The 23,994-nt window shown below is 35.7% G+C and overlaps 1 protein-coding gene and 1 long non-coding RNA gene across 3 annotated transcripts; both read right to left on the bottom strand.

The window, feature by feature from the left end:
• Positions 1 to 1,533: 1,533 nt before the first annotated feature.
• LOC130728619 (transcription factor TCP17-like) lies at positions 1,534 to 3,843 on the bottom strand. 2 transcript variants are annotated; one of them, XM_057580133.1, is made up of 2 exons: positions 3,622 to 3,843; positions 1,534 to 3,095 (listed from the first exon to the last, which is right to left on the bottom strand). In XM_057580133.1, the coding sequence occupies exon 2, from the start codon at positions 2,962 to 2,964 to the stop codon at positions 1,834 to 1,836; it is 1,131 nt and encodes a 376-aa protein (XP_057436116.1). In that variant the 5' UTR covers positions 2,965 to 3,095; positions 3,622 to 3,843; the 3' UTR covers positions 1,534 to 1,833. The 2 variants fall into 2 exon arrangements, with proteins under 2 accessions (XP_057436116.1, XP_057436115.1); XM_057580132.1 differs by having other exon boundaries at positions 3,633 to 3,843.
• Positions 3,844 to 10,345: 6,502 nt separating this feature from the next.
• Positions 10,346 to 14,873, bottom strand: LOC130728618 (uncharacterized). The gene is made up of 3 exons (XR_009015718.1): positions 14,690 to 14,873; positions 10,891 to 14,484; positions 10,346 to 10,781 (listed from the first exon to the last, which is right to left on the bottom strand). It is a non-coding gene; the product is annotated as an uncharacterized LOC130728618 (long non-coding RNA).
• Between the last annotated feature and the right edge of the window lie 9,121 nt (positions 14,874 to 23,994).

Raw genomic sequence — 23,994 nt, 5'->3', positions numbered from 1 at the left:
AATTGAAAAAATGATGTATAGATATTTTAGTGAGTATGATAGTTATAGATGCTCTAAGAATATGACACGTCATGTCAAAAGTTCATGTGGAGACTTTTGCTATTGTGGTGAGAAAGATGATATGGCAATGTAAGATTCAACATCTCAAAACAATATAATATAAATAGATATAGTAATTTATATTAGACGCGAAAGCTATTAATTTACATCAAAATTCATCAATCAAAAAATAATTTTCAATAAAAAATTAGAATCTAAATTTCCCCTATCTTATAAATTTCTTCAAAATTTATTAAAATTTCACTATTTTTTGTTTACTTTTAAAATTGTATCATATTTGAAAAGAAAATGAAGTTTTGATGATTTTTTGTATATGAAAATAAATAAACAAATTTACTAGTGGAAAAAAGACTGGGTCAAAATCACACATTGTGTAAACTTTTGGTGGGGGTAATCAATTGAGCCACTAATATGAATCATATATAGAGGGGAAGTTACATGTTGACCTAATAACTTTTATTACCAATTATGAAATATCCAGAATTATTGTTCATTGAATCGAATTCCTCTTTCCCAGTTGAATTTTTTAACAGGACCAGCTAGCACAGCCTAATTAGCTTTATTCCGAGACAAAGTATACAGAAGGTGTAAGTACTCTCTGAACTTCTGCATTCTTGCTCAGTTTTCTGTAACGTACTGTAGTACTACTATACAGTTATGATTAATGTCAAAATGTTCCCTAGCTAACACTAACCAATCTCTGGGCTTGAATTTTGTTGCTTTCGACAACAGTTTAAGATCTGTTATTTTCATGTACCTTTTAGTGACTGAGAAGGACAGTGACAGTTTCACGGTTTTGATGAAAGACCAATCCATGGTTGATGCGCATGCATGAGGAAGAAACTAGATAGGTCTTTTCTTTTTGCTGTATTTCATACAAACAAAGATTGAAGAATGAAACAATAGTACGTCACACAAAGCAGAAAGCACTTGATTAAAGCAGTTTTGATTTATTTACGCCTCATTTGTCTTTCTCCTTTCCATTAAGTTTTCTTATTATATCGCTCGGAATCAAGTGTTAGAGTCGAGTCCCACATTGGAGAAATTAGGGCAAGAGGGAGAGTTTATAAGGAGATGAACCATAAACCTAATGTCTTAAGATTTTGGGTTAAGATGTGGTGTCCAATATCTCCTTAGTGTTTTCCCTTGGCCTTGCCCAATGGGTCCTCGCCGTAATTCTTCCCAACAATATCTCTTCTTATTTCTCAATTTTGCTTTTATCTCTTCTTATCAATTATATCTCTTATTTCTCTCTTTTATGTTCTTATCTCTCTAAATAGGCGCCTTTTAAATTAAGGATAATTTTATGGTAAAAACCATATTTTTACTACTAACCTTTAGTATATGTTATTTACATTATGCTCATTCTATACTAAAATTAATTTCTAAAGATGCAATTAATTTCTAGAGACGTCATTTTAACTCGTGAATCATATTTTTCTTGATTCAAAGAAGATCAACACAGCCCTAAACTGATTGAAAAAATTTCATTGCATGAGAGTAAACAGATCTACATATGTCGAAGTTATTACATATAGGAGAGCAGAATCTTCCTACGATTAGAAAGCCATTCACTGCATATGGAATATGTATTCAAACTAAAGGGAAATTCAAGGGCAACCTATAATAGCAAGAGAAAACAGTAGCTAAATCAAAACATATGCATTCTCAAACAAAATATTTATTCAAATCCCGCCATAAAGTGGATTATCTAGTAACTAAATCAAGGAAAAACGTTCTCATCTAGAAGAGCTAGAATTTAGATAACCTTTGTTACTTGGAAGTGAAATCTTGGTCTCTATGTGATGATGATGGGTTTTCATTGCTGTTGGGAGAATGGAGAAGCCTAGGAGTCATCATAGCCAAGCTGAAAGATGGATTGAGAGAATTATTCACTAACAGATTTTGAGAACTCAAACTTAACATCTGATAGTGGTTGATTTGCCTTTGATCCACATCCATTGCTGTAACATGTGAAGGAATATAGGACTGTGAAATTTGAGAATTCCCAGTTGACAAAGCCAATGTTGATGGGAAAGGCACAACACTAATGTTTGTTTGGTTTGAAAATCCATGGTTTCCTCCCAGTTGAGAATTAACACCACCTGAATTCTCCCATTGGTTATAGGCATAGCCAAGTGGCATATTATTCAACAAGCCAAGGAATGAAGGATAATGATTGGCTCTTTGTAAATTATTTGGTAAAACATGTGCACTACCACCTTCATTGTTGTTGCTTCCTTGCTTATTCATCCAATTTTCTTTATCAGTGACCAATTCTTCTGAAACTTCTTTAGCCTTCAATTTCCACATAGAATTTTGGCTTGAACCTTCCCACTGGTCAACATTCCCACTTCTATTGATGTTGAAAAGTTGTTCCTTACTCATTTTTTGGCCTCTGACAGATGTTCCTTCCCGTTCATGAAACTGTAGTTGTTCATTACTCTGAGATGCGGTGTTAGCTTCATGATGATGAGGAGTAATAAGAGAAGATGGATAGCCACTAAAAGTGAAGTTGCCTGGTTGTGGAAAATTTGGGAGTGGTGGGAGTTCATCAATTTCATGCTTAGCTACATTGAGCAACCAATCAACAACCTTGCTTGGTTGGTTGAGCCCTAGCCTGTCTTGAAGGTCATATAATTGAATAGCTGTTGGCACTGATAGCCTCACCCGCCTGTCTCTTAACCCTCTTATTGTGCAAACCTTGCTGTGCCTGTCTTTTCCTCCAAAGGCTCTGGAAACTCTAACAATCCTTGGATCCTTAAGCCTTGACCATTGTGCTGGTGATGTTGATGCTGATGGAGGCTTTGGTTTTTCATGATCATCACTTGAATGACCCTCCAGTTTCAGTGGAATATTATCTGCTTCTTTTGGGATCTTATAATCATCTTGTGTGTCTCTCATTGTTGATTGTTTGGTGGTGCAGAATTTTGTCCTTCCACTTTTGTTGGATGGTTAAGTTTCTGCTCCATCATCAGCAATGAAACTGGTGAATTCTTTTTAAGCTTTTTGGATTGCTGGTTGTGTCTAGATATCTGCAAAAGAAATCAGTGTCATGAATATATTAGGAATTAGGTGGAAAATCTGCTTCTTAATTCATGAAATATGTTGAAATTTAAAACTGGAATAAAATTCATAGTTCATATATTGCCTTGGAAAGTGGAACAAATGAAACTATTACATAATATCATATAATTAAGTGAATTTTGATTTTGAAGAATTCTTTACTGCAGAGGTTGTCTGTAGCCCCTTCTGCATAACTATAACTATTGTTTTTCTCGTAATCAATAACTAAAATTGATCTAAATAGAAATTTTTTTTTTAAATTAAATAGTCTATGGGGAGAAACTGAACTTGATTTTGAAAGGATTAAAAAAAATAAAAAATGAAATGGAAGGCAAAATGCTACTATTTAACAATAATTCATATAAGTGGAGTAAGTTTACAACTGAAATATGTAATTAAAAGTGAACACATACAAATACAAACCCTAGTTAATTATAGTTGAGAAGATAATATATTTGGTAAACCCATGACATGGAAGAGCTATATATATGATACCATATATTCACCTTAAGGCAGAAAGAAGGATGGAATTTGCACTGTGTTTTTGGATACCAAGGTAGAACAAAATTTGAACATTTTTCCAAGCTTGGTTTGGCCTTGATATATTTGCAGAGTAAAGAACTTGGTGAAGAAGTTGAACCGGAGCTTGGAAAAAGGAGAAGATGCTGGAATTGAATCAAACCACGCCAACACTGAAAGATAAAGCAATGGCGCATGGGTGGACCACGTGGCACATATCCCCTATTGGTCAAGCTAATATGGTAGTCTACATCTTATCATTTATATTCAGGCATAATGAGCAATCATTTGCTTTATTACCCTAATTATATTATATATGGTTGTTATTTTTTTTATAAGATAAAAGCATATAATGAAATGAATTACAAATGGTACTTCAACCTAATACAAGAAGAGAGAGGAACAGTAAAAAGAAATTTACATAAGAAATAAATCTAAGGGGAACTACCTTTGAAGCAAGACTTTGAAAATAAAGCCTTATTAAAACTTTGCTAGTAAAACTTCATTGGAAAAACCTAGTAAGAAAAAAGAGTACAATATTTACAAAGCCAAGGGAACACCTCTAAGGAGCCAATAATACAACAAATAGAAAACTCAAATATATATGGTTGTTATATTCTGTCATTTAGTTCTCACAACCTTATGTGCCAAGATATGTGGAAAATTAAACAACTTTGACAAAGATTGATTGATGTATGTTACAATTGATCTTAATATATGTATTATATATATATATATATATATATATATATCATCATTTTGGTTGGATTTCAATTTAGTTTATGTAATCATGGGTTTTACCAACAATACCTTTGGTCGATATAGTTTATTTTTAGATTTCAAAAAAAAGATATAGTTTATTTTTAAGTATTTAATTGAGAGTTTAATTTTTAAATAGTGTTTATGAAGAATATTTTATTGTTAGAGATCTAAAAACTTAATGTTATCTTCAAGCCTCAAGATAATTAGTGTCTCATAGATACTACTTGTGAATATATATATATATATATATATATATATATATATATTATATAATACCAAAATTGTAATGATGGATTTTGTCTACTATGATTTAAGAAAAAGCTGATTTAGAAAGAGTTTCTTTCACTACAAATTAGTTTATATGCATGATTTATAGTTGGACCAATTTTCTGCACGTTCTTCCATAGAATTGACCATAATGATGACAATGAAGTTTTAACTTACTATCCTATGCAAACTATCCAATGACCTTTTGCAAGATATAATCATATGTTTGGGTGTTATGTATTCAATGATACTTATATTAATTGGTAGGAAAAGGCTAAATTAAATGAACTCAGTTAATTAATAATCTCAAAAGGGGACCATTGTTACACACTTCGGAAAGCAGCTATACACACTTTATCGGCAACCACAAAAGGTTTCGCGACTGAGCACATCACATGGGGGTTCTATAGAAGCCAAACCATAACAGCATTAAGGAAAACATTTTCCTTATAGCAAAACTTAAAAAGGTCAAGATGAGAGGGCATCAAATGCACTGTGAGAGACAAATAGCATGCAGAATTATAACCTCATTAATTAGCAGGTTTCTAATTAGGATTCACTTAATGTTGTTTTAAGTTACCATGCTTTGGAGGGCAATTTATGTAAATTGATCAACTGACGGACCATATTTTTACTACTAACATTTAGACTTAGTAAAGAGCTTGTAACCTCTTTGTAAACGCTCCTTCGCAGGGTGTGGCTGCCGCTTCCTCTGCATGGTTTGGCAGTGTTTCATCATCTCTGTTGTGTGTCGGTGTGGTTCTTGTTTGGGTTTTTCCATTCTGGTGTGTTCTTGACTATGTTTGCCCCTGTTTTGGGTTAAGGTCTACGACACGATTTTGTTTGGGAATTTCGACTCTGAGGGCCTTGTTTATCCTTGTTTCGGTCCTGCTCGTTCCTTTTCCTAGCGTGTTGTTGTTTGTGGCTGACGTTGTTGGTTGCTTTCTTGCGTTCGTGGTTTCTTTTTTGCTCTATTTCGTCCTTGTTAGCCGTTGGTTTCTTGTTGTTCCAGTCGTGATGGTTTCCTTGGGTGTTGATGGGTTGGTGGGGTATGATGAGAACTCCTCTGGTTTGGGTACTGGGAGTGAGGCTAACACTGGGGTTGTTGGAGGTTTCAACGGCATGGAGGTGGAAGTTTCTGATGGTGGTGGAGCCAAACAACATCGGCACGATGACGATTGTCGACGTTCTTCCACATTGTTCCTTCATGGCATCTCGACGATGGTGACATATATATAATCAGGTAAGATATTTGTTTTGTCCTTATAGTAGACTAATGTCTGTTTTTGTTCAACAGCGGCCAAAGCGTGGCCGAAAGTCAAGGTTTGGTTTCGTGCAGTTTTCAAATTCGAATTCTGCTTTGGAAGCTCTCTTTCGGCTGTTCATGGAAAGTGCCTAGGTGGTGCTCCTTTTTTTGAAAGAAAAAATAGGTGGTGCTCGTATCTCTGTGTCTATGACTCATTTTGCTTTCAAAGGGCAGCGTAAAGTCATTCCTACTGGATGGAGATGGAGAGTGAGTCAACTCTGGTTGCGACAGAATTGGGATTGTTGATGAAACTATGAAGATTGTGTTAGACTCTTTCTGTGGGGAGCCGACTTGTTTTGGTTTTCCTTCTTCTTCGGGTCCTGAAGGAGAAATGGTTGTGTTTTCAGTGATTAGGTCTTGGTTCTAGAGGAGCAGGTTCCGGATGCATTTCTTTGGCCCATAAACTTGAGTTAGTGCATGGTTTTTCGAAGTTCCTAATAATGTGATGGTATCTTTGCCTGACGCTGGTGGTGGCTCTTCGAGGAATAAGGATGAGGGCTCGTCATATTTGGCCTTGTTTGAGAAGGCTCTGATTTATTTGTGTTTGGTTTGAGGTGTTGGTGATTCGTATTAGTATATCATTGATGGTGAGATAAAGTTTTTTGTGGGGCCTAATTTTTAGTTGTGTTGGATGTAATGGATTGGACTACATTATGGGGGTTTGACTACCTATGTCGTGCTGAAGATTTTGAGACTAGGACCGGAGAGACTATGTTTCATTCGAGAGTCATGAGGTTTTCTCTCTCCAAGGTGATTTTATTGGTGATGGCTCCTTTATGGAGATTGAGTGTCCATCAGATACAGGGTTGAGTGGTGGTTTAGTTGTTGGTGTAGACCATGAGTTGGGTCATGGTCATGTTGCTTATGAGGTAGTAAGATGGTCTGGGGATTGCACTCAATCAACGTCTAGTGTCAGGCCATGATGTTCCCTCGATGTGATTTTCTCTCGATTTGAGCATTTATCTTGTTGTCCTTTTGTAGAGAAGGAGTACGTTAAGGGCCCAGGTTTTTATGTTGGGAGAAAAAGAGGTCAACCTAAGAAAGTCACTAAGAGAGGAAGGAAAAAACAAGGGTTTCAGGTTGTTGGTTCTGATGTCGTAGAGGCATCAGGTGTATCTTACACTGCGTCTAGTAGGGTGGATCCTGTTGATGTGTCGTTTTCTCAGTACAGGATTGTGTTTATGAGCGCGCACGTGAGATGTGAACGGTTGGTAAAGAGTTGAGTCTTTTTTGAGAATGTTCTAATGAGGAGGCCATTGAGGGTTGTGTGCGTATCCACCAATTATATGGGTCCCTTTGAGGCTTTAGTTCTTTGTAGTTTGGGTTGTTTTCCTCTCGTCTTGTTTGTTTCACTGTTGCATTTAGGGTTATTTTTAGTTGGCTTATTTTGGTTAGATTTGAGTTGTTCATGTTTTATTGTATTTGTTACTTTTTTTTCCTAGAGTTACTCAATGCACTTCTAAGGGATGATGTACTTTTTTTCCTTCATTAGGTATCTATCACAATGATGTTTTCCTTTAAAGATTTTAACGAGACACGTTCCCTAGGTGTGGTCTTTAGGGTGGTTTTGTTTTGTGGGATTTTGTTGATTTGTCCTTTTTGTGAAAGAGTTGCTCTCATGATATTTACTATATCGATCTTTTGCTGTAAAAAAAAAGGTTTACATTTAGTATATGTTATTTACAATATATATACTTATTATGTGATAAAAATAATTTGTAAAAAATACATTTTTAATACGTGAACCAAATTTTTCTTAATCCATAGTAGTTAAAACTGATTTTTTAGACAAATTTAATTCCTTTAAAATGAAGTGGTCATATTAAAGATTAAAGTAAGTCACCACCACCTTTAATTGATAAGTTAAGGGTCTATCGATTAAGGGTTGATAATTGATATTGTAATCTAAGTGCTTAGTGCTTACATATATGTGGGTTAGTATTTTATATGGAGGGTGGAACGTTGTTTGTATTTTAATTTATATCGAGAGAGATATTCTCAGAAATCTTAGAATAAAATTAATACTGGTTTTCAAAAAAATGTACAAAAACATTGGCATGTTATTTAAATTTTAAAAATTAATTTATAAATTAGTCAATGATTGTAATTACTTGGTCTAAAATGACTAAAAGCTAAATCCATTTTGAAATATAGGGGCATTAGATTTTTGTCTAAAATAACTACTTGTTTTTATCTATTGTTGATAAAATAAATTTGGTTCACAAATTAAATTTATTCATAAATTAATTATAATAAATTATATATATACTAAACGCGCGTCAATAATAAAATCATGTTGCATCCATCACATGTTGAGGTCGATCTGCGTGGGAAGTGAAGCTTAATTGTATTCCTCGCGAGTGTAATGGCGTAGTTGACTACTTGGCTAGGAAGGGTGCAGTTGCTCGGACGTCTGGAGCGTGGACCCTTGACTCCCCTGATCCTAATGTGGAGTACATTTTGTTGAAGGACTTGCTTTATATTCCTTAGTTGTCTTTGTTGTTGGTAGTTTTCCGATGTATAAAAAAAAGGGGCCCATAGAATTGCTGCGCTCAATAAAAAGGAGAGGTAAAAGAAAAAAATGGAGATAAAACAAATTGAATCACGCGAGGGCATATGATCACATGGAGGAGGATTGAGAAGACAAACAGAGAAAATCCACTTTAGATAATAACTAACAGTGAGACTCAAAAAGTTGTGGTGTCTAGTCCAAGAGCATTGTCATGCATGATTAATTGTATGTGTGTATGATAGCTACTTTGGAGAAAGGATAGCTACACATGTAGGTGATGAGGGACCAATTATATCTTTTAAAAACACCCCCACTGAGCCACAAGCAGGGCCACATATATATCTTTTGCAGAGAGATATGCATAGGGGTAAGGTGAGGCTTTTGGCTCAGCTGACACACTCACAAGGTTTTTTTATCGCATGACGCATGCTTTCTTCACGACAAAGTCAATTAATCATGTGTAAAAGATGGGATAGACACACTATTTGTACAAACATATCCTTTAGACATATCGACTAGTTATGATTTTAAGCTACTGTAAACTATATCATAATTAAAAATCTTCAGTACTAATTAATATATCTAATGAATGTCTAATACAAATAGCATGTCTATCTATATATAAGCACTAGCTAGTAAAGTATACAGAAGCAAAATGCCAATTTCCTTCTCTTCTCCTTTTGGCAAAAGACGGCACATATGCTTTCACCTTTGGAAATGGTTATATGTTCACCCTTTATGTATTTCAAGAATTTGAATAAAGAAATGGTTTATAAATTACAAGAATTTATTGTACATTAATTCTAACATAAGAAACATATTTGTGTAATTGTTCTTACGTTTTGGGGTGGAAGTTGTTCTTGTTTTTGTTCCGATTTTAACGTTTTTAAGTTTTTAAAATTTTCACTTTCTTATTCTCGGCAGTGTAATGAGATGCTAGGCGATTAGTTTTTTTTCTTTTCAAATAGCAATTTTTTATTTAAGTGATAAATTCTTGAGAACAACTCTGTTAAGTAAGTACTAGTATTTAGCCCGCTGACCCGTGCGATGCACGGGGAATTTTAATCCGAATCAACTACTAATCATTATAATTGAGTATAGATGAGTATTGATATATATGAAATAATACAATGATGTATTTACTGATCGTAATTATTTTTTATTGATGTTTTTCATGTCATATTCAGTGTGGACATTAATTGAATAGCTTTCCAATATGAACTGTGCTTCACGCTCTGTGTGTGTTGTTAGGCACCATCTTGCATATAAATGGCAAGCAAATAATGTATAGTGACAGTTATTTTTATAATTATTAGTTGTTTTCGACCGCTACTAACCGTCATTTTTCCTTCGAATGATTAAAATTAAACACACTTACAAAATCATGGAATAATTTAACCACTAACCTTATAAATTAATTATATAAATTGTAAGAACATAATTAGTAATCAATAATAGGTTTACACATCATACTTTTATCAATTGTTATTTTTACAAATATATATAGGGTTAAATTAATCATAGTAATAACTATAATAGTACGAATAAATTGTTCAAATAAACGACATTGGTTGCCTTATGAACAACATGAAGTCAATCATATAAACTACATTTTGAAAACCTGTAGATCCAGAAGTCCACCTATATAATTCTACCCAAAGATTTATTTATGTAAATTTGTCAAATTTAAAGAGAACAAACTAAAATAGATGAAAAAATCACATTTAACTTTTTGACAAATAATTATAACAAATAAATTTAAAAATAAAAGCAGCTTAGAGAACCGAAATTAGTACAATATTTTCATGATCTACTGCTCATAAAAAACCAGAATTGAAGAAATAATTTATGGATTTTGTGGAACAGTTCGATGATGAATATTGAAGATGTAAACCTAACAAATCAATTAAATAACTATAACTAAGTTGCAATAGATACAATAACTTTTTGATAAAAGGCAATGGCAACATCGAGATCACCAACTTGAAGCATCAGTTGGCATAAGGGTTCAGAAGCAGGTATTTTTATCTCCAAGAGCCCAAACCTATAACAATCAGTATCTTCTATGAATGACCATGATCCGAGGAAAGCTTGGCCCCTTTTGCCTTTATTAGATCTACTTTCTGGTCTACTTGCAAAATGTCTTTATTACATCTTCTTCTCCTCAGTATTCTAGTACATATGTATGCAATCTTACTCTTATCTGAAGACTTCCATAACCAAATCATCTTTCTCAAACTTGAGATTCCCAGAAGCCACAACTTTTCCAATATCAACAGCATCAATAGCCTGAAAAGTGTCAAAATAGAGGACAACACAATCTTAGATGAGGCCAATTATCAGTGATCAACTTCTAATTGTACTATGATTAGTTTTCAAGTACAAAAACAATGATTACCTTGCCTGGAGTTATGGGCGTTGCAAAGCTTATCACACTCTGGGAACTGATAGCTTAATGCCTTTTCTTCAGTAGCCCATTACATGTCTTTGAGAAGGTCATCGGCCAGCTGCGCTTCATCTGAGTCTTCCCTCTCATTATCTCTTCTTTTGTGTTTAATTATCATAAAAAAAGAGTATCGAAATCAGAAAGTATATAATGGTCAGAAGTAGGTCCACACCAAGTATGATGAACCTAAAAAACATGTGAAGCACCTTAAAAATTATGTGAAGCGCCCTTAAAATAAGATGAACCTAAAATTCAATACATGGTTAGATATCATCTAAGGCATACATGTTAATGCTCATGACATAAAAATTGAATTATAAAAAGAGAGAAATAATCTTAGCATCAATAAGGACCAGTTGAAGGAGAAGAAGCGCGACAAAGATTTTGCTTTCTGAAAATCCTTGGGACACGACGTAAAAGGTGAATCGTACCTGGTTTAGTACGGAAGATGACGAAATACGCTAACAATAGAAGGCTCACATAACTCTCTCTTGGCTAGTCATTGTCGTTGAGCCAAGCCTCTCACAGACTCACCCCCTCTCTCTAGAGATAAAAAAAGAAAAGACCTAGGCCAAAAGTGAGTATATCGGGAATAAAAAATGACTCTTATGAACAGTGAAATTCAGCTCAATTGGAGGCTTCAGCAATCTTTTATAATAGATGATAGTGAAAAAAATACAAAAAAATACAAAAAATATAAGCTTGTAAAAAACATAAGCACTATCACATTATTAATATGCTAAGCACAAATCTTTCTCTAAAGAAAGGCTGAGTTTTTAGTCGTAACATGTCTATCAATTGATTACCAAGATAATATAAAAGTCAACATCTTGTCCGGAAGATATGAACATATACATCAACAATACATAATAAGATAGCAAGGAACTAACCCCATGTGAAACTGAAAGTATTGAATGAAGATTTGATATGAAATCTGCATCTTCAATTTTTACAATAACGTGCATATTAGCATTATGACTTATATATCAACAAAACAGTCCAAGAAAGAAGAAAAGTAGTGGACCATACGCACAACCACATAACAGAAATAATACATAACAAAGAATTACTTTCGAGAAATGGAGGAATAGATGGTTTGAAGTTCATTTTCATTGTTTTCTAGGGATGGGATGAGAGATCTGATAATAGCAAAATCTGTTATATTATTATATAGGAAAATGATGGATTAAGTTTAGCATACACAAAGATACACTTTCAAGACAAATTGCTAACTCTATTGAATTCTAGTTTTATCACCCAGATTTGATAACCTTATAGAAGAAAAAGAACCAGTTGGGTGCTATGGTAGACAGCTTACAGTATGGTTTTAAGGAGACACAAATGTGTTATATTATCTGTTTAAATCCTCAATCCTCCTTCCTTATGCCCTGGACTGGTAAGTAGTTATCCTTTACCTAACTAACTTTATATTCACATGTTTACACCTATCATCCTCACTTCTCAAGTAAATAACACTTCAATAATGAGGAAGACATGTAAATGTATTCTGGATTTTAATATGATCTACATGGGCAAGAAATGAAGCAAACAATTTGTTCTATTGCTATAAAATACTGTATAACCCAAGAACATCTGTATAACCCAATTTTTTGCTTATGCTATAGCTATGAATTCATATATCCACTTGATTGGCATAAAATTGTAAATCAAAAATTGAACTTCTTTCACACTTGTTGCATCTATACAAAAGAAACAACTTCTCTGCATCAGAAAGTTACCTCTCATAATTCCCTTTCTATAATTGTCTATATACTATACACATGTGCAACAACACATACAAATGCTTCACTCACTTTCTCTTGATCCCTGATCACCAATAACTGCTGCAGATTTTGGTACACTCGCAGTCGACAACATATTCATGTATTTGGAAGCAGCAATAGAACATTAACATATTATAGTATAGCAGTGAACTTAATTTAGAAAGGAAGGAAAAGTAAAGTGCAACTACAAAGAGACTAATTAACTGCCTAGCTGGCAGAGGTAGTGGGGAACACATTTGGGCTGGAGATAGTGTGAGAAAGGGTATAAAAATGAGATTAAGGGAGAATTTGAGGTAGGCTGGAATTTGGACTGGACTTGGTAGATATCTCTAACTTCAAAAATAAAAGTAAGGTAACATAACATTATAACTTGAAAACCAAGGTATATTGTTGTAAATGAAATGGATAAATGCTACATTAAAGGTACCAATTAAGTTAAAGAAACAGAGATAGGAAAGAAGAAGAATATGATTAAACGTGAACACCTTTTTTCTTATTCTTTCTGATACAATAAAAAAGTTGCAGCAGCAGCACTTATGTAATGAACCTAGACACATAACAAAGCAAGGTAAACAAATCTATCTTTGGAAGGAAACAAAAAACTTAATGACAATAATGGTATTGCAACAAATATATTCATATTCTTGGAAAGAAATAATAAGTCTTCATAATTGTGTTTGATTGGGCAGCTGGATATGTCTAATACACACAAAGGTCAGAGATAATAAAGATGAAGGAAACAGAAAAAGCTTACAATTTTGAAATGCTCCATAAGCACCACCACAGCAACATAAAACTGTATCCAATAGACAGATACGAAAACACCATCATATCAAAATGGAAAACATGCAAAATTTAACCAAAGAAGGCAGGTGCTAACACACACAAAAAAGATAGATAAGCCACATATGCGCAAAAATGATATGGGAAGTTATTCAGCATACGGAGTCCAGATAAAATAACTAATAAAGTAATAGGGCTAGCTCTCTCAACAATTGATAACAAACAATTCAAACAGAGTGGTGGAATGAGGGAATGGGGATAAGAGATGTGAATATTTATAGCCAAATGGATCTGAAGAAACGCAAATAAGAGGAGAGCTTATGTGAAACCTTCCCACTACAACTCTCCATCTACAAACCTACTTCAAATCAGATTGGACATGACAGCTTCATCAAAAATCAGGGACTGAAGATAACAATGCAAACCAACTACCAAATCCCACAAAAAAGGGACATCAATTCAAAAAGATAACATTAAAAATTCGGTCATTGGGTCTCTTTTTGCCCAGATCCACCTACCAAACATATAGATTACATGCTTTGAACTGAAAAAGTTTCTTAATCCAAGCAAACTCCAATCATAATTTATATCATGATGCAGATTACAGCAAATAATGAGACTAAATTTGGTTACAACAGACTTTCCACAAGCTTGAAATATCTTTGATTATGGAACTTTAGTATTACCATAGACATCTTGGTAAAGCTGATCAGAAAATTATTGAGTAAGAAAGAAAAAAATAGAAGGGCCAAGAACCTCACATCAATACTGAAGTATCAAATGGAGGAAACACTCCTTCAGCAACCCACCTGACTTTCGTCCAGCTGAAGAACACGTGGGCTCTTATGCACCCACATCCAAAATTACATCTTGAAGATGGCAAGGTAGTGACAATTCCTTGGTTGCTCCAACACCTCATTGTTGTACACCATCAACAGTTCTGATTTCCAAACTTTAGTACATTTTCTCTTCCACTTCTCTAGAAAGAGTGAAAACAAATATAGATAAATAAGAAGGAATATGAATTGAGGGTCTTCTATGTTGCTAAGAGAGCATCTAATTCTTTCTGGCATAAAAAGATTAACAAAACATTGAGTTGTTCTTCTAGAAATTGAGAACCATCACTACTGGCCTCATTCTTTCCTTTTTATGATGGCATCAATGAAAATGATTAAGATAATTACCATAAACTTCGTTGTGAGAAAGGAGCAGCTGATCAAACTAATAGCAAGTGTTGTTGACGTTCGGCTCTAATTGCAAATGCACCCCTAAGGTCTGAGTCGGTGAACACCATTTAGCGTGACAGGGAAGGGGTGCAGAGCTCGTTGCTATGGCTCTTCCACCTCTGAGGCAAGAATGAACACTATCTAAAGCAATGTAGGATGGGAATGTGAATAACCAACACCAGTATTTATAGTCAAAACTTAAGAAACACATTGAAGCCCATACCCTTGCAATTTGAATTTCAAATTCAGCTCCAAACTTGACATCATCAAAGACTTGACAGCACCTACTCGTACGAACAAAGCATGGAGAGCGGAGATGGTGAAAGATTACGGAAAATCCGGAAAAGCAAGCTTTGAGGGTAAAGTAGTTGACCAATCCGCCAAATTGGAGGAGAAGGAAAAGGAAAAGCATGGCATGTGTCCTCATAAGAAAAGATGACATCTAATCTAGATGGGCAAAGTACTGGTGAAAAGCAACTCCAACTGGAAGCGGGCAACATCAATCTCTTTCACAGTAGCCACCGGAAACGTGGGAAGCTTCTTTCCCACCTTTTCCGGAAACGACCAGCGGCGATGACGCAATAGATGAGGCCAAAGAACGCACGCGCGCTGACAGAAGGTGATGAAGGTACAACAGAGTGGGTAGAAAGGGAGAGGTAACACGCACAGCCAGCTGGGGTTGCTTGGAGACGGAGAGAAACAGTGATGGAGAGCCAAACGATGTCGTCTCCCACAATCCAGAAAAAAAAAGAAAAAAGTAAGAAAAAAAGGCCAGGTGGCGGAAGCTCATAGGTTGTTTCTTATGAATAGTAACTGGAGAATAAGATGTAGTAGATTCCATAACAAGAATTGAGTATTCCATAACCATAGAAATTCAATATATTGTCATTTGTATCTTTGATATTTCTAGCCTATAGATAATTATTTGAATGGTTTCACCATGCATACATGTGTTCCAAGTGTTACTCAAGAAAATAATGATGAGAACTTCCTTTCTATGAACCTCGATTTGTATAAAACAATGATATAACCTTCCTTCTTCTGGCTAGCAAAACCCTATCTATGACCAACCAAACAAATGGCTCTGCGTGGGTGGTCGTTCCCTCTCCTGGCGCGTAGTAACTTCTCGTTCCATCCCTCTCGTTTTCTCCCCTTCCTTTCCTTACCTCGATCTCTTTTCTCCTTTACCTAGCTCAGCCCCCTCCCTTGAGCCTCCCCCATCGTTTTTTATCCTTTTTTCACCATACTTGCCGCCCGGAGTCTCTTTCTTTGTTGGGGGCGTGGTTCCTTACGGATCTGGCTTCGTTTTTTCGCTCAGATCTGACTTTGTTGGGTCTGGTGGTGGCTGGCTTGTTCGTGGGTGTCGGCGGTGGTTCTTGGGCGTGCAGCGGTAGGTCTGGGCGGCTTGTCTCGGAGTGGCGGTGGTGTTACTGTTTTTTATGCCTCTATTTGCAACTCCCCTGTATTATGTGAAGTTCTAACCTCGCAGCAGCCGACCTTTATTCCAGTGCTCTAGCGCCTCTTTCTCTTTTCCTAGATGTCGGGTCAGAACCTAGCGAAGGTTCACCTTCCAAAGTGTAGCCTTCGAATCATTAGAGGCATTAGTTCTTCCATAGAGCTTTTAGTACCGCAACTTGGTTTACTATCGGTCTTTTAATCTTTGGGTAAAAGGTAGGATGCATAATCTCATTTGGATCATCTTTGAGCTTCGGTTTTGGCTTCCTCTATCAGTTTCTGAGGTAAATCCAACACCAAATATTACTGTTGGGAGATGTGTTATTACCTATTGTTTCTAGAAGCTCATGACAACGAAACACAATAAAGTAATAGATGGTAACTACTTCATCTCTAGATATCGTTTTGAATTGGTGCCCTCGGAGTGCTGAATGTTGTTTATTCTCCTCCGCCTTTCTACAACTTTTGCGTCGGCGACAGATCTGGGGATTCTTCTATATCTGTTTGTGATGTGTTGCAATGTGGAGTTATGGCCGAAGACACGATGCAACTGATGTGGTGTTGTTTGTTGCCATGGTTCTGTTTTGGGTGTTATAGTTTCTAAGCTCCGGAGTGCTGCTCGAGGTCAGCAATGAAGGTGGTGAAGTTTCGAGTCAACCGTGTGCTGATCAGGGTCGTTGTTGGGTTTGACCCCCTTAGGTTTTTATGCTTTCGCTTTCAGGTTGTTGTCCTGTGTTGATTCGTGTCCCCTCCAATTGCGAGAGGAGCTCTATTTTTGTTGGGTTATGTGGCGTTTCTTTCCCATATCTCGGTCCTCGACATATGTTCCTTCTCATTGGTCATATAGTGCTTGATCCGATTTTGGACCTTGTCAATATCGCTTGCGGTTTTCCTGCATTTTGTAGGGTAGGTGTTCATTAGGTGCTTGATTTCTAAAGTTATATATTTGGGCGCACCAGAGCTATGTGATTTTTAGGTATTGTTGTGTATTATTGGAGGGGATTATGCTTACTTTGTTGAATTATGTTTGTGTCATCAACCATTCCATCTAATAAAACTTTCACTTTCAAGAAAAATAAAACAATGATATACGTAAGAATATGTTTGATATGTTGTATAGTTTAAATTTTGATATTATTAGACCTGATAGGATAAAATATGGTAAAATATATTAATATTAAAGTGTTTGGTCGTGTACTCTATAACATATTATATCATTTAAATTAATACAGTCTTTTGTTAGATGAAGTGTTGAATAATGATAGATAATATAAAAATAAAATATTTTGAAAAAAATATCTTTAATTTAAAACGCATTAATTAATATTTAGGGTCTAGGTAAGTGTTAGGTCAGGTAGGTTGGTATGAAGCTGGGCGAGTCACGTCAGGATCGATTTAGGGCTTAGGTCAACGTACGTCATGTTAAATTTAGGGTTAAGCTCAACATATGGTCATATTTAGGGTTTAGTTAAGCGTCAGGTTGGATATAGGGTTGAGGTTATTGTTGAGTCAGATTTAGGGTTTTGGTAAGTGTTATTGTGGTATCAAGTGTGAGTAAGTCTCACATTGGAAGATGAGGATAAGTTTGATTGGTTTATAAGTGTGAGGACTCATACACTCATTGCCTTAAAGTTTTGGGTGAAAGATGTGGTGTCTGGTCCACTTATGGTTTGCTCTTTAAAGCCCAATGTGGAGTTTTATCCCTCGAGGTTTAAACCTTCTCCTTTGTTTGGTCCTTTCTTTGGCCCAACAGTGGTATCAAAGCCGATTGTTGTTTGACCATGGACCATGGGCCTTTGAGACTCAAGAGCACAAGCCCAAAATGACGGCCTATGAGGTTCTGCTTGAGTACAAGTCTAGCTTTCGTTTGAGATGGACTCACACTTGAGGGGAGATTGTTGTGGTATCAAGTGTGAGTAAGTCCCACATTGAAAGATAAGGATAAGTTTGAGTGGTTTATAAGTGTGAGGACTCATACACCCATTGTCTTAAAGTTTTGGGTGAAAGATGTGGTGTCTAGTCCACTTATGGTTTGCTCTTTAAAGCCCAATGTGGAGTTTTATCCCCCGAGTTTTAAACTATATCCTTTGTTTGGTCCTTTCTTTGGCCTAATGGGTGTTGGGTCGAATTTAGGGTTTAGGTCGGTGACAAGTCGAATTTAGGGTTAAGGATGGCCTAAGGTCATATTTAAGGTTTACGTCGGTGTCATGTTAGGTTTATGGTTTCGGTCGACATCATGTAAAATTTAGGGTTAGGCTCGGTGTCGGTTCGGATTTAGGGTTGAAGTCAGGTTTAGGGTTTAGGTCAACGTTGAGTTAGATTTAGGGTTTTGGGCTGTGTTAGGTCGAATTTAGGGTTTACGTCAACAAGTAGTCGAATTTAGGGTTTAGGTCGGCTTCATGTCGGATTTAGAGTCAAGGTTGGCGTTGAGTTAATTTTAGGGTTTAGGTCGGTGTTGGGTCAGATTTAGGATTAATGAATGCGCTGGGTCGAATTAAGGGTTTAGGTTCACGTTGGGTTGAATTTATGGTTAAGGTTAGTGTTGGGTCGAGCGAGTCACATATGATCGAATAAAGGGTTTAGGTCGGTGTCATGTCAAAAGGAGAGAGATACAAAGGGGACATAGAGAGAAGAAGGAGAAGAAGGAGAATATTATTTTTTTTTTTCACAAATTAAAAATTATAAAAAATTTGTAGAAAAAAAACTAGGTTAATGGATGGATTGGATATCCATCCATTGAAAATTCACTATTGGATAGGTTGGGTACATTGTATTATAAGGATAATGGATGGACCGGGTTTTCTTAAACAATTTCAATGGATTGTTATTTTTCATCCATTACAATTTATATCCATCAAATTAATCCATTTGTCAGCTGAAACCTTATTTATGGTTTTTGAGATTTGGGTATTTCGAAGGTTGTATTGGGTTTTGCTATGATATGAGGAGGTAGCTGAGTCTGGTTTATTGTGATTGTGGATTTGGAAGTCAAATCTTAGTTGATAACGTGAAGCATATGGCTTTGGCTTTTGAATTGTTTGAAGCGTTGTCACATTTGATGTGCCTGCCTACTCCGTAGCTGGTGGTGAAGATGAAGCTGGATGAGAATTGGAAAAGGGGAGGGATGTAGGGGTGGAAATAAGTCAAGGCAAGTCAAGCCTTGCGTGGCCCAAATTTGGCCTGCATTGTGCTTTTATGGCCCAAGCCTGACTTGTGACCTGTTAACAAGCCAAATTTTAAGGCTTGGCTTGACTTATAATAAAGTCTGGCTTGACCTACAAGCCTACTTAAAAGTTTATTTAATAGACGTTAGACAATTTCATCTAAAGAATGTCGATAGATTGACGAGCTAATTAAAAGGTCGGCGAGTTAATAGGCTTTTTTATATATCATTGCATTTCCTTTTCAAATAAATAAAAAACATATATATCATTGCATTTCAAAGAACAAAATCTCAGTTATTTAAAACACAAAATTAAAATTAAACATAAACAAATCATTTAATAATAATGTCTCAAGTCTTAAACATATAAATAAAACCAATGATAATAAGTCTCAATCCCAAATAAATTCATAACAAGTTGGCCTATCAAGCCAAATAAGCTTTTATGATAGCTTGAGCTTGGCCTTTTTAGTTAATTAATGATTTTAAAAAGCTTAAGCCCAGCTTTTTTAATAAACAAGTTAAGCCAAGGCAAGCCTCTGACCAGTCAAGCCACAAGCCCCTGTTGGATGGCCTGGCTTATTTCCACCCCTATGAGGGAGAGGTGAGGGAAGGTGGGGAAGGATGTGGTGGTTGGATTGGGGTTGTAGTGGTGGAGGTCGGAAAGGAAAGGGGGAGAGGAATTAGAACAAGGAGGAGGAAAAGGACTAAGAGAATTTTTAATGACTAAATTTGAGATGAAAATTGCATGTGAATACATATATCTTATATCTTACTGATATTTTCACGTGGGGTTGTCTAAATGACTAATGAAAATGTTTGGGTTAAATAACTCATTATTCAATCACATTGAAAATAAGGGAGTTAAAATTTTTTTATTGTAGTTATTAATTTATTTATAAAAAATCTTATTGATTCATTGGGTTGTGGGTTTGTAACCCACATGAGTCATTTAGACATCCATCCACGTAGGTTGGTAATTGGATAAAAATATATGTCACATATGTTTTATGACATCATGGAAAAACAATTCAGGGTCAGAGGAATTTTTTTTCAAAAACCAGTTTTGGTTCGTGTATAAAAGGTAAAGATAAAAAACCTATTCAACCCAAAACTTTTAATTGACACATGGCTGGTATAAGGAACATGACCATGACCTCGCTTGGTCCCTTACCTTCACCTCAATGTTAAGAGAGAGATAGGAAGAAAAAGTAAATTAAAGATGTAATCTATGGGTTATAGTTCCATGCAGTGGTCTAAAAATTAAGACTCAAATCATAAATTTAAAGCAACTAAAGAGGTGAATGAAGTTAGAAAAAAAAAAAACCAAGAAGATGTAGAGAGACAAAACGAAATTCCTTCTCCTTTTTGAAAGGAAAATGGAAAAGGATTATAGGAAGACAAAAAATTTCCTCTGTGATCTGCCAAGGAGCACCTTGATACTTGTACTACAAAACACTAAATAAGGAAATTGAATAAGGCTTGCATATCTGAGCTTCTAAAGGGACTGAACAAGCAGTGGCGGGGATCTCTAGAGGATATCATCATCTGAAAAAACTGACTCATAACAAAAGCCTTATATCAGAGCTAGGAGGGGTGACATTAAAGCTGGTGACTAATCACTCTCACTTTTATGAATAGACAGGATGCTACGGAAGGAGAAGCAGAGCTATAAACATTTACATGAATCAGCATGGCTGAACTGAATTGTAATTTGATACAAAACAATGAGCAAGGTTTTAAATTTCCATGACATAGTTTTTTTTTTCTGAATAACAAAAAAAATTATGATCATAAGTCTAAAATACAACTCATTCAAGTAGGGAAGCATATAAGCAAATTCAGGGTACTGCAATGGTAATAGGAAATTTCATGGGTGTGGTTGTCTAGTGTGGTTGGATTTTGAGCTTTAACTGATAATCTTTTCTTTCCACTTTATTCGTACTTGAGAGAGATGTTCTCATCTTAATTTTTTTTTCAATTAAATAAATTTTTCTGTAAAAAAAAAAGCAAATTCAGGGTTGTCAATTAAAGCCCATAAATCAATGTATTGCAGTATTGCACCCTGATCCTTAAGGAATGAAGCATTTCTGATTCTAATAATACACTGATCTAAATCTTCAACTCCAACAACCTCAACTTCCAGAGCCATGGTCATATATCATTGTGCGAAGAGTATAGGATGTACCAATTTTAAAGTGGTCTATTAATGATTCACTAATAATAGTTATTGATTTATGATTATCAATTAATTAAAACCTTAAATACTCTGGAAGTCCCTGAAATTGTATGGTGTACGAAAATAAGTCCCTGAAATTATTTTTTTCCGATTACGGATCCCTGGGAAAAAAAATTAATCAAAATAAGTCCTTATCTGTGTTACCAGCTTATGTGGCTCTATTTTTGCACAGTCATCGATTCACGTGGCTTTTATAAATTTCGTTTATTACACATGGATTAATAAATAATAATTAAACATTTTAAGTTTAAAATTAATCCCTAAATCTAATAATCCCTAATCCTTAATCCCTAACAAATTAAATCATTAAATCATAGCAAAACTAAACCTAAAAGGCAGAAGAGGATCTCCAGAGTTCCAGCCAAGGTCCAGCGGTGGATGGGACTATGGTTCAGGATCAGGGAGATTGGTAGGGGCTGGGGATTTGGATGTGGATCCGGGTCCGGAAGTGGGTACAATATGGGTCCGGTGGTGGTGTGCGACGGTGACAGGTTTGGGGTCCAGGAGGCTCTGGTGGTGGCGACTTCAGCAGTGCTCCGACCCAACCCACACCCATCTTGTAAATTTCTGGTTGGAGGGTATGTCTTCCCCTTTGCAGATGTGGTTCTTGTCTTCCTCTCTTTCTCTGGTTTTCAGCTTCTGTGTTGTAATGAGCAAAGAAAGGGATTTACGTTGGAAGGAAGGGAGAGGGATTCGAGGGAGAGAGGTTGATGAATGGAGAGTGGAAGAGAGGAGAATTAAAGGGGGTTTGGTGGGAGTATGTGGAGGGAGGCGAGTGAATGGGTTGGGGTTCTGGGTTTTATATTTTAAGGAAAGGTGGGGATGAAGATGGATATGGTGAAGATGAAAATGATGCAGATGATGGAGGTCATGGGGATGAAGGAGATTGGAGTATGAGTGGGTTTGAGGGGATTGATTTTTTACTTTTTGGATTTTTCTGGATTTTATGTTGAAGATGGTGATGAAGATGTTTGAAGATGATGAAGATGTTAGAAGAAGATGAAGAATGTTTTGGGTTTTTAATTTTTTTATTTTCGGATTTTAATTTTTGACTATTTAATAAGTTGTAGAATTAAAAAAATTGACTAGGATATATAAAAAGTCATGTGGACATGATGACAGGGTAAAATTTGTGACACATAGGGTGAAAACACCCGTGGGGCCGTAGGGAATTATTTCGATTAAATTTTATTTCCAGGGATCCGGAATAGAAAAAAAAAATTCAGGGACTTATTTTCGTACGCCATACAATTCTAGGGACCTCCAGAGTATTTAAGCCTTAATTAAAAATAACTATATCAACAATTATTAATAGTGAATCACCGATAAACCACTTCAAAAATTAATTGGTCCGTCTCCATCATTGTGCAATTTTATTTTATTTTAAAAGATTGTGCAAATCTTTAAACCCTTGACAATGAGGTTCGATTACAATTTTAATTTAAAATTGCATACAAGCTATGTCTAATTTGATTAGGTTTCACTATCTTGAAAGAGAACATGAACAAAGCAAATTGTTCTACAAATTCAGGTCCTAGAGCCGGTTGGGTGAGAGGGACTATATAGGTGAAGTCATTCATGATTGAACTTGGGATAGCAATTTCCATTCAGAATTATTCCAATCATTTCCAAACCCCTTGGACGACCAAGGCACCACCACTCCAATCATATTAATTGCACAATTTTCAAATTAATAGTAGTCTCTATCATTAAAGGATCATGATGCGTTCTTAATGCATACTATAGTGAGAGCTTGAAAGAAACTAGGATCGAATCTTGAATTAGCAAGAGGGTGCTCTCAAATTCGTCCTTGAAAAATATAGCGTCAAACAAAAGTTCGTCGTGGAAATGGATAATTATTTGTTCACACCTCAAAATGAGGTGGAAATAGATGGAGGAGGAGAGAGATAAAAAGAAAAGAAAAAGTAAGAGAGAGAAAATATAAGATGTGATAGATGATAAGAGGAGAGAGATAGAAATAAAAATAAGTGGAAATGAAGTGTATAAAAAAGGAGGTGTGTATATATCATTGTTGAGTGTTAGCTGAAGATGAATGTATCTTTGCACTACCAAATTATTTAACTAATTTTTTTTTTGGTTATAAAGAGGACTAAGGCCGAAGCAAGAGAGAACTACACGACGGTAGAACTTGGGAATGAAACTCTCATGATACAATCAAACAGAAGCAGGTTTGAACATTGAGTAGGGGGACTCTCCATAACATAGGTATCTGTGTCCAGTTGATGCGCCATATTTGCTAAGCAGTCTGCCATTTGGTTGGTCTCTTCATGTGGTGGCAGCGCTGGACCTCAGCAGGAAAAGGTTGTGGCGGTGCTAGATCTCCATGGGTCATGGTGAAGGCGCGAGAGACCTCAGAGAAGAAGAAGGTGGTGGTGGTGAGGTGTG

Source organism: Lotus japonicus, chromosome 1, assembly GCF_012489685.1.
Source record: "Lotus japonicus ecotype B-129 chromosome 1, LjGifu_v1.2".
Classification (NCBI taxonomy): Eukaryota; Viridiplantae; Streptophyta; class Magnoliopsida; order Fabales; family Fabaceae; genus Lotus; species Lotus japonicus.
Note: the sequence above shows the minus strand (reverse complement) of the source record. Positions and strands in the feature narration are given on the sequence as shown.

What these genes read in the sequence shown, in the direction of transcription:
- LOC130728619 (XM_057580133.1), bottom strand. Translation starts at nt 2,964, where the DNA reads ATGAGAGACACACAAGATGATTATAAGATCCCAAAAGAAGCAGATAAT.